This window comes from Pholis gunnellus, assembly GCF_910591455.1.
Source record: "Pholis gunnellus genome assembly, chromosome: 24".
NCBI lineage: Eukaryota > Metazoa > Chordata > Actinopteri > Perciformes > Pholidae > Pholis > Pholis gunnellus.
In genome coordinates, this window is record NC_136551.1 from 6,764,750 (window position 1) to 6,776,652 (window position 11,903).

An 11,903-nucleotide genomic window follows, 5' to 3' on the forward strand; every position below is an offset into this window, starting at 1 on the left:
CAGTTCGGTTATACTGTGCTTTTTAACAGTTTAATAATCTATCATAGGCCTAGCTTGTTTTTTTTTACTGATGCTTGTTATTGACAATGAAAATTTGTTCATTGACAGTTTGCTTTATAGGCTGTTAAATAAAATCTAATAAATGATTCAATAAATGAAAATGATATGGTAGTATAATATACTATTGTTTTTTAAAACTTTAAAAAAATATATAGAATTATTGAATTGCATTACAAGTTGGTGCTTCAAAAATATTTGCATTTATTTTCAATTAAACTGTAAGAAACGTGATCATGGAATGAGGTTTGACGATCGTTTTTCATTCAACTTTTTTGTTAGACAGGCATTTTTCTTAACAAGTGGATGCAAAATTGAGCAAAAATGCATCAATTTCAGGTCAAACTTTTGTGGCTACATATATTTGGGTGTATTGTATGATATCAAGTCAGGACAGGACACGAGTTGTCACTTTTGTTAATTTATACAACAAGAAAAAGATAATCTTTTATGTTTATTCCCCTTCTTGGAAGCTGGTGAGACTTTCACTTGAGACTTAACCTCTTGAATCCTAAGCCTTTTTTTAGGCCTCTTCTCGAAAATTGTAACCCATACTAAAGAGACTACAATTCTGTGACTACAAGGTCTATTTAAAAAATGTTGATGCTTGAATAACACTAGGAATTGTGAGATTTGATGAGATGAGTAAATATTGTGTATATGTTACTGGTTAATAGTAGCTGAAGACTGAACACAGCAAACAGGGAAAATTCCCAGGTTCGCCTGAAGAAAAAGCACTGTAATTTATTAAATGAGGCCCTGGCTAGCCTAAAAACATTCCCAATTCATAGCACAAAGGGTGCAGCTGCCTCACAAAGAGATCTGGTGTAAATAAAGTGAAGCACACCCCAGTTATAGGTGTTTATATAAAAGAAAACATGCCAAATTCTCATTCGAACCAGGATTTGCAGCTGTTCCATTGTACTTGTATATACTATATAACTATATATTTCACTATATTTCACTTTGTTTATCACTCATATTGTACAATCTATCCTAACAGAGCTGTTTGGCATCATTTTGGCATCATTTTGACCCATTTTGACCTCTCATATCTGTCCTCCATGCATTTTCCTCGTCTCTGTCTGTGTGTATGGAGCCCTTGCTCAGCCTGTGGTACGCGCATCTTGTCATGTGACCACTCGTCAGAACCGGGTGATAATTTGGAACACCCCCGTGTTTTCAGCCACTAAAACTCCAAAACCGTGCCGCGATCAGCCCCCAAGCCCCAAGCCCCTGTATGATTCGCCGCTGGCATTTTGACCTCCATCTTGGCTCAGATGAACGGAGAAACGCCATTTTAAGTTCCAGACGTACTCAGTGAGCAGACGAACACATTTCTAATACAGAATAATTCAGAATTCCTCCATTTTCGCCCTAAAACCCGACTCAAGGTATGATACGGTTAATATTACGGCTAATATTTGGCAGTGTGGGAGTTGTGCTTTCTGTGGCTTGTTGGCTGTAAATCCTGAACGCTTTCACGAGAGTAATTTGGACATTACCGCTGAAATCTGTGTGAAGTGCTAGTGCAGTTAGCACTGTGATATGCCAGGGGAGATGCATGATTTCACTGTGGTCCACAGACCAGGGGCAGGGCATGGAAACACCGACGCACTTTCACGCCACCCCGGCAGCGCTGATGGCTGCAGCTACTATGAGAAAAGAGAGGCGCAGGAAGAAGAGCGGCTGTGAAATGTGCTGCAGTGGGACCGGAGGGCACATCAGTAGGCCATGGACAGCTGTGGACGCAACAGAGTGGGGGTACAGACAGCAAGAGGACTTCGACATCCACCACACACCAGGGCAGAAACTTTGAGTCCTGTGTCTTTGCTGCCATTAGTGACAAACTGGACAAAAAAACATGACATACAATTGCATTCAGTGTTGAGGAAAACATGAGATAAGCTTTCAGTTTTTATAGTGTATATATATATATATATATATATAAAACACATGGCCCGCCAAATATATATATACATCGCAGTATATATATATATATATATATATATATATATATATATATATATATATATATATATATATATCGCAGTGGCGGAAGGGAGTGGAGCATCAACTGTTAGAGATAGGGGACAAACAAGTTCAGTTTAAAATGGCTTTATGTCAATTTTTTAATGGAACGGTTTTAATGTCCAGAAAAGAAGAAGAAGAAGAAGAAGAAGAAGAAGAAGAAGAAGAAGAAGAAGAAGAAGAAGAAGAAGAAGAAGAAGAAGAAGAAGAAGAAGAAGAAGAAGAAGAAGAAGAAGAAGAAGAAGAAGAAGAAGAAATCAGTCCTTCATCCAATCAGTGGAGTGGGCGCCGCAGTAATCCCCGCCCCCCAGAGAAACCGCCATCAGGAAGTTAGAATCAGGAAACAGACAGACAAACACAGCCCGCTGCTCCACGACAAGGTAAACTTTTCATAGTTTCTCACCTAACGCGAGCTAAGTGACAGTTTGAACATTTTGGGACTTTTGGGGGAGTTTGTTGAAGAACATTTCCAGAGCCTCTTGATATTTATTTATGTATGTAATTTCTGTATTTATTTACTTACTTACTTACCAAGATCAGTCTTGGTCAGCAAGGGGGAGTATTTCCCCTCTGACAGCCAAGCTGGGTCAAAACCTGTCAACCGGTGGTGACTGGACTTTAGCTGCGTGGGGGGGCGAGGGCGAGGCGTGCAGCACTTGGGCTCTGTTTTTTCTGTACTTGGACCCGGAGCAGGAGAGCTACTCCGGCTGCTACTCGCAGGAGAGTCAGTGTTGCCATCTTCACCACCCTGGGAGAGTTTCAAAAACGCAGATATTATCTTCTTTTCAAATGGTTGATGCGACATATTTTCCGACGCGCGCTCTCTGTCCGCTGGTGGGAGTGTGCTCATCTGTGTGCGCGCGCACGTGTCTGTGTGTGTGTGTTCGCACATCGGGGCGGAACTCCGCCGTGCGCGATACAGAGAGCAGAGGAGAATTGTAAACGTGCGACCATGTAGAGACAGAAATGACATGCCGTCGTGTAGATAAGATACATAACATAAGGCTCTTTAGTTTGTTTAATAAAAGAACAAGGTGTATACCTGTTCTATAGGAAAGTAACCTTAAATGACTTATGTTGTGATCTGGCGCTATATAGAAAACACTTAAATTCTAGGTCACTTTTATGCTGAAATTCACGGTAAACGCATTCAAACGGCACATATCAGGAGCGAGCGAAGGACTTTGGCAAAGTTCACGGAAAGATTAACGCGAAACAACATCCGGATTTCAAAATAAGATGTCAAATAGGCGTATATACAAATTGCACATGTGGAAATGAGATTAAATGAATTATATTCACACTAAGTATACAAATGTTACCTGCAGCTCGTGAGATAAAGAGAAAATACAACTAAATTGTAGATGAAGTGTCTTTATTATTTTATTTGAGGGTTGCTGAAAAGATACGTAATCTTATTTTCATGGACACTGGTTCTGCAGACAGTGCATCACCTCTTACTGGGACCAGTCTGCTTCATCGGGAGACTCCTCCTGTCCCCAGTGTGGAGAAAGATCTGGACTGCAGACAGCCATTGAGACCAGCACTATTCAAAGTAAGATGTCTCTCTGCTGCATGGCGTCACCAAGAAATGATTCAGAGATGTGGCTTCAACCATTTTTATTAATTAGTTCATTAGTTTTATTTAGGGCCCACATGGGATTACAAGACACAACGGTTTTACATATATGAGGGACAGGTGGACAGGTAGACAGGTTGTTAGATAGACGGGTAAGTAGGTAGCAGTGGTGGGACATCAGGGCCAGCAAAGCCTTCTCTGCTGGCCTAAACAGAATCACAAAGTTATAGCTATTTTATAATTTAATAATTTTTCATAAATACACTACATGTATTCTAATTATTTTTCCCATTATCTTATTTTCTCATTTCACAGCTACTGTCTTCCTCAGTTGCTCTGCTTCCAGTGCAGCTTGTTTTAAGTAGAACTTTTATCCAATCAGATTTCACCTGTGTCTCTAGGTAAGAAGAGAGGCCCAAGGCCTGCAGACTCACCAGTGAATGGGGAAGATATCGTTGATTGTCATAGTGTTCAACCAATCAGATCTTTAGTTTGACGTATTCTTTGACATGTCAGAGCCTGCTAGCTGGCCTAGTTTGAAGAATTTTGGCTGCTAATGTTTCTCTTTCACTTCTTGTCTCCATCAGGTGACGCCGACAGCAAAATGGATGTGAAAACTAATGTGCCCGACAAAGAGGTGAGGGAGCAGCAGTTGAACAGCGTGAAGTTTATTTATTGAGGTTTCACTACTGAGTAAATGTAATTATTGTGTACCAGGGGAACAAAGGGCAGAGAATTGTGTTGTTACTTGATTTCTATTGAAATAACTAACTTTGTGCTTTCTTAATTCCAGGCTCCATTATCTTTCACACCTGAAAACACACCTCAATCTGCATACTCAGCTGAATCTTTATACACAGATGACTCTTCATACAGGTAATCCTGTGAAATACACTATTCCAGCTTCTTTCATGGTTCACCAAGTTGTGATTCTAAACGAAGGTCTGTTGTCTGTGAGGAGCAAGTCAAAACAGGACCTGGACCTTATTTATAAAACTGTGTGTAGAATCCATATAAACAAACAAAAATCTGATTCATAAAATATTCACTGGGGCGGTTTGCAGCCGAGTGTGAAGCGGCAGGGATGAGAGTTAGCACCTCCAAATCTGAGGCCATGGTGCCCTGCCGGAAACCGGCGGATTGCTCCCTCCAGGTGGGGACGGAGTGCCTCCCTCAAGTGAAGGAGTTTAAGTATCTCGGGGTCTTGTTCACGAGTGAGGGTAAGATGGAGCAGGCGGATCGGTGCGGCTGCAGCAGCATAGCAGGCGCTGCACCGGACCGTCTTGGTGAAGAGAGGAAAATGGATGGATGGATGATTTATAAAACGGTGCATGCATTCATTCACGGTTCAGGGGGGTTTGAACACAGAAGGAGACATTGAAACGATGACGAACTAACAGAAGAACAAAGGGTCTGGGCCGGTATATAAATAGAGAGAGGTTGAGGAGGGAATGAGATGCAGGTGAGGAGGTGGGCAGGGATGAAGGAAGTGGGAACATCTCAAGAACATTTGTCTTGCGAGTATAAGCAATACATGCTGCTGATGGTTGTGGTTTAGGACCCACATGCAGACACGGTGTGAAAGTGTGAGTGAAAACAGATCATGTGACTAACATGCCAATAGATGCTTCTTATATTAATTTGTCCTTTCCGTGTCCTACAGGTACAGGTGTCCTGGTCCAGGTGTGTTCCAGTGTTCTGTGACTGGACTGGTGTTTGTTATGGCTCAAGAGGCAGAGCTGCTGTACACGACTGTCCAATGGGATGACGGCCTCCTCCAACCAGCTAGCAAGAAGACTGCAGGACCGCTGTTCGAAATCAAGTGTTCTGAGGATGCTGCAGTCTGTCAGCTCCACCTCCCCCACTGTGAAACAAAGGACGGTAAGGACATGGCTGTCTTCAGTGTTAAGGAATACAAAGAGTTGTATTAATGTGTAAAACTAGCTGCATCTGGTGACACGCAAAATTATTAGTGCTGGGCAACGATTCAAATATTGAATCGCATTGTTATGCGCAAAATTCAATAATAAATTCAAAAGTAGTGTATTGTGCACTTATATTTTAAAAGTACTGCTATATGAACAAAAGTGCAATAACATTTGGTTTTCAAACACTTTATACAAATAAGGTTATTTTTAACAGCAGTATTCCCTTCACACAGTAGCAGTTATAATACAGTTATAATGATTCTGATAATAGATATTCAGGTGTTCACTTCATGTGTGTAAGAGATGCAATTTGAAATATACACCTTGAAAACTGCAAACCTATCTACTTCATGCTTTTTTCTTTTTTTTATGTTTGTTAAATTCTCAGTAGTGATGACTAAATGATATGCTTATTATACATATAACAAACAAAAAAAACTTAAATGAATCATTTCTTATTTGCTTTTTTGGTATTTTGGTCAGACACATATGCAACGCTGATTACCGTAATATGTGTGGTATTTGGTACATAGCGGGTGATAAGAAGCTGTACATGGTCCGCTTAATAATACAAAATAATAATAATAATTGTCGGCATTAATGAATGAACGCGTTAACTTGCCCAGCCCTAAAAATAATAAATTGTAATAGATTGGTAACACTAAATGCACAGATCCAGACAGATCACATGTGGGACAGGAAAATAATAATTAATTCAAAAATAATATGTAACTGATAGGGGCAAAGTGGGAGGCTCCAGAGTCAATTAGCTAACACATTCAAACTCAAAAACAAGCAGGCAATCTTCCACAATCTTTCGTTAGCGGTTCACGGTTAGCCAACCACACTTTCTAAAACAAGGAAAGTGAGCCACAGAGCAGCTTCCCAGAGGTACTCAGCAATGTTTGTACTGGTAGTTCCCTTAGTTTGTATCCAAATACACCATCCACAACAGTAAAGTTAAGCCACAGAGCAGCTGCAGAGAGGTACTCGGCAGTGTGTGTACTGGTAGTTTCGTTAGCCTTTTAGGCCAAACACAACGCAAACTGAATGAACCTGTTTCAGCAATAATAAATAAAGGTTTAACAGCTCTTTGCTCCCACAGCGTTGGTCTTTAACGGCCTGATGTCTGTCGTCCACATCACTGATGATGGAATGACAATCCTGGAGCCGCTGGAGATTACGGATACTCACGTGGTGGTGAAGGTCCCGAACCTCTCCGTTTGTGGCCTGGTCTGGAATATCTACCGGAGGTTTCGGGACATCTCGCTGCCAATAAAGGGCCGGGTTATGCTGTTCCTCCGACCCCCGCACACCAGGGATCAAATTCTCAACGTGTTTCTGCTGCAGGGCAACGTCCATGTGGATGAGGTAAAGCTTTCTGTCATATGTGCTCACCAGCAACTTAAACTCTTGTTTTAAGCCACAGCTGTTTCCACAAAGACGCTTCACACTTTGCTCCTCGTGCTGTCGAATCTATCTGAACTGTTTGTTTTTTGTAGTTTTTTTTTTAGATTCTCTCTCAGCATGTATTTCCATCTGCCAGTAACATTCGTGATACTTCTACCAGATGGTATGAATAGTAAACACAACACACACAGAAATAGTAAAGGATTTGCTGAGATGGAACACTCAACCGAGAGGCTTTACAGGCAGAGTGAACGTTATCAAAATGAGCTTGTGTCACAGTCCCTTTTTCGAAAAAAGGACCAGGTTTGTTCCAAAAATGAAAAGAAACATTTAGAATATACAGACGGAGAGAGATCGGCTTGTGGGCTTGCAGTATTTGGCGTCCCAATTGAAACCAGTACTTTACTTTGTTTGGAAGATGAGAATCTCCCTCCTGGATGCAAACTGAGCTTCACATCATTGAATATGATTTGTTTAATCCTGCATGACGAAAAGAAATGTGAGAAAATGCTCATAATAGTCCATCAAAAAATATGAAGTAAAACGTTCCCTTCTCACCACTTACACAAGTTGTTATTCAAGACAACCTTTGTTTTAAATGATGGGCTCAAAGATGCAGATGTATTGTGTATGATGATGAAATACTAGTGAGTGACCTTCCGACACTTGAGGTGCTCCATCTGGTCACAGTTCAGTGGTTCTGTAGAGAGGCCAAAGAAAGGGGATGCTTTCAGAGCAAATTAAAAACTTTTAATCTTCCATAAAGTTAAATAACGATGATGTTCTGGTTAAATAAAAATGGGAAACAGCACTCTGAATTGAAATGATGAAGATGAACATTTGATAACTCATCTCTTTTCTTTAGCCTTTTAACAGTCACCATGAAGACATGACCTGTTTGTTTGCAGTGCTCTAGCATTGTTTTTTTTTTAATCCAAACATTTATTCTACGCTTTTATTCATTTATTTACACTATATCCTCATGTTTAGATGTACTCTACACATAAAATGACCGTGACTATCTGAGCTTAAACTCGTAAAAATGTCCCGTTACCGAAGGTTTCCAAAAGACACCGACGTGCGACGTACATCGAGCTCCCCCCTGACTGTCTGGTGGACTTTGGTCAAAGGTACAGTGTCCACTGTGAACCTAAGGGATTCCATATCCAGCCTGAGGTGAGTCCGGTCACTTCTACCCTTCTGAGGGTCTGTGTCCACATCAAGGCTGCTTCCTGAGCGCCAGCATCTTTTTGTTCATTAGTTAGTGTCTGTGGTAGTTCTGTTAGCTGTTAGCTGTTAGCTGTTAGCCAAAACACACCGTCCAAAACTATTTCAGTGAGCTAGAGAGGCAGCCAAAAGGTACTCAGCAGTGTGTGTACTGGTAGTTCTGTCAGCGGTTATCCCTCCACTGTGTCTCTGGCCTCAGAGTAGCGTGTAGTGGCCTGTGTCCACATAGTGCCAGCCTCCATTTTTAATTGACGTGCGGCTGCGCCGAGTGCTTGGGGTTCAGCTCCCCTAAACTGGTGATGCTGGTGACGTCACTGTAGAAAATGAAAGAGGAGCTTGTTTTGGCTGCCTGTCCTAACTTTATACACAGATTATAGCTTGTGAGTCTCCGACGGATCGTCTTCCTTGCCTCTTAACGTTCCGGCTGACAGATTGAGCATTCTCCAGCTCATCTATACAAAGTATGAGGGCATGATGAGAAACAAAGTCAAACCAATAGATAGAAGCCCAAATAGATAGTGATGCTAGTCAATCATACAATGGTGGCTAGAGTGGTGAAATGTTGTCAAGATATTGTCATAGAAACAAAACTAAATAGAGTGTTTTCTGGATGAAGGGATCCCCAGCGATGCAAATACAAGCTGCATGTAGATTCACAATCAGGGAGGTGGCTGATACACATTTTGACTTCTGGTTCTTGTTTTCAGGGTGAGCAATTTGACCCGTCGTACGGACCGAATTACCATCCGTCATTTGAAGTTTTCGTGAAACCCGACACGGAGAAAGTGACTTTGTGGGTCCAAGACAAAGAGAGGAAAGTAGTCTGGAAGAGTGACGTGTTTCTGGAAGGTAAAGACTATCAGACAGCCAGTGATGGACGAGAGAAGAACATCTCATATCATTCTTTATTTAGGCTGCAGTGTTTATGCTCCGTATATCTGGAACAAAGTGCAGAACAGCTGCAACTCTCACTTCTGTCAAATGAAGGCTGAAGGCTTTCCTGTTTAAACACCCGTTTTATGCTATTTTAGCTTGTTTTTATTTTGGCTCTTTAATATATTTAAATGTCTTTTGCATTTTGGGCTTTTGATGTTTTGTTTTAAGTGCTTTAAATTCTTGCTAAATAAATAAACTTTCCTTACACGTAAGGGTGCAACGGATCATAAAGCTCACGGTTCGGGTCTGATCAGCACAACAGGAAAAAAGGAGCAAATGTAACTTTTAAGATCCCTGATCACATTTATTTGCTGCAGCCGATCAATATTTAAGTTTTTGTTTTGTTATAGCAGCTGGTCTACAAGAATCCACCGTCCAAAAAAATCTATTCAACCGCTCTGAGGTCAGAGTAAACATCCAAAAAAAAAATGATTTGATCCTTTCACACAATTCAAATGATTAGGAAATCCAGACATTTGAACACATCACGATCACGACATCATTTCACCTGAACAGAGCCTGAATGCATCACAATATAACTGAATGGCACCTCTGTACGTTAGCCGTTAGCGGTGCGGCTAACTAGCGGTCCTCATTTCAATTTCAACATGGATTTATTGTTTACAATGTAACATTACCAGAGAACAGAAAGCATAAATGCTGATGTTCTGATTGTACATTTCTATGGATCAAAGATCGACAATGGTCCTTAACACCACTAAGTGATTTACATCGCAGAAATATGAGAAATAGCTTGCTGTAGCAGTCCAAAACAGACTTCATTTCTTTTGAACTTTACAATATTGTCTGTTTGTTGATGATATAACACATAATAGTATTTTCTTGGTTATCTTTCAGGTGTAAGAGCGGGAATTCAACAGAAAGATGACGCCGCAATGGGCCAGAAGCTGCTCACAGCTCCTGCTGAATTTATCGTCAGAGTGTCTTATCCTGTCCTGAACAGGCTGCTGGAAAAACTTCTTGAGCACGGAGTGATTACTGACGCTGAGATGCAGACGGCCAGAGCAAAAGACAGAGCCGATAAAGCACGAGACGTGATGGACATGGTGGCAAAAAAGGGATCCGAAGCCTGCTCAGTTGTGGTCACTGCTCTCCGTGAGCTGGACCCGTATCTTTACTCAACGCTGAACTTAAGATGAACCAAGAACTGTGGAGTGATGATGATGATGATGATGTCTTCAAAAGTTGTCCCACATGACTTATTGTAGTCTTTAACAGTGCATAATAGTGACAGCGTTTCCCACAGGATTGTGTGGGACTGTGGAAGAAAAGTTTGTACGTTTTTTTTAAAGTAAAATGCATCAATCTGAACTTATAGATAAGAAGAGAAATTTGTCTTGGAAACATACATACACTGTCTGCTGTTAAAACAATACAAGTAACATATTGCATACATACATTACATACACAGACTGTCGCTAGTCCACATACCCGCACACACATACCTACAGTACATTCAAAAGACTGCCACCAGCCAACAAATACATTCCACACTGCCCATAGTACAACACACCTGTAGTGTATAGTTAAGAGCTACATATATGAAGAACTGTGTGCTCTTGTTCCATCAGTGGTGTAATGAAACTAAGTACATTTAGGCTAATCAAGTACTCTTATTTTACTTTAGTATTACCATTTTATGCTACTTTATACTTCTAGTCCACTGTAGTGGACTTAAGGACATAATTCAGTCGGACGGGTGGTGGAGGGTTAAGTGATTAGGTAATAGGGCTCACCGGAATAGCACTCTGATGCTGCTCAGGTTAAGGGGGACGGGTTCCCTTTAAGGGAATTGGAGTAACCATGGTGACGCAACATCAGGTTGTTTGTTAAAGGTGAGAGGAAGTCAGTGTTTCAGGATGTCATGTTTTCGGGAGTTGAAATAAACGGCGACAGTGGTGTGCAGCCAAAAAGAGAAGTTTGCTGTACTTGTTTATTCTGGCGCTCCTACATTGGTGACCCCGAGTCTACTGGACGGAGAGGACCATGCCCACGTACCAGTGGCAAAGCCTTCTCTGCTGGCCTAGGCACAATCACAAAGTTATAGCTATTTTATAATTTAATCATTTTTCTTAAATACACTACAATGTATAAAAATATTTTTCCCATTATCTTATTTTCTCATTGCACAGCTACTGTGTTCCTCAGTTGCTCTGCTTCCAGTGCAGCTTGTTTCAAGTAGAGCTTTTATCCAATCAGATTTCACCTCTATGTCTCTAGGTAAGAAGACTCGCCAGTGCCTCCATGTGCAGTTTAAGTGAATGGGGACGATGTGGTTGATTGTGTACCCTCTCTCTTTTGGTCTCAAGAAATGGATTATGCGTTACATATAGACAGTCTTAACTGAGCATAGAGTGTGGCAAAATGACAAGTAGCTTTTTGTCAAAATCCCCCACTGAAAGGGAAGCCATCTTTGTAAGCAGCATAGCTGACATAAAGCCAACAGCTTCCACTGCTGTCTCCACATCTCTTCCAGCTGCTGTGGCTGGAGTTGCTCCTCTTTCTTAAACCGGTTTGATCAGTCAGCTGTTGACATCATATTAGCCCGCTAAAAGATGGACATTTTTACCAATTTAGGTCTGCTGACTGTAAAGTATTTATCAATCTTGCATTATTTAGTCACTTTGTACTGTGCTGGACTCCCCTTCAGGAAATCCCAACACGGCACCAACACTTGGCTAAACACCGGCTTTTACCACTATTCTTTTACCCGT

At 41.2% G+C, this 11,903-nt stretch overlaps 1 protein-coding gene across 1 annotated transcript; it reads left to right on the plus strand.

Annotated features, from left to right (window-relative positions):
• Nucleotides 1-2,415: 2,415 nt before the first annotated feature.
• Nucleotides 2,416-11,091, plus strand: LOC306715514 (caspase recruitment domain-containing protein 8-like). The gene is made up of 9 exons (XM_079185914.1): nucleotides 2,416-2,468; nucleotides 3,531-3,643; nucleotides 4,255-4,304; nucleotides 4,461-4,543; nucleotides 5,331-5,548; nucleotides 6,701-6,966; nucleotides 8,065-8,181; nucleotides 8,940-9,081; nucleotides 10,027-11,091. Exons 3-9 carry the CDS (start codon nucleotides 4,272-4,274, stop codon nucleotides 10,326-10,328), a joined length of 1,161 nt encoding a protein of 386 aa, XP_079042040.1. The 5' UTR covers nucleotides 2,416-2,468; nucleotides 3,531-3,643; nucleotides 4,255-4,271; the 3' UTR covers nucleotides 10,329-11,091.
• The last annotated feature ends 812 nt before the right edge of the window (nucleotides 11,092-11,903 follow it).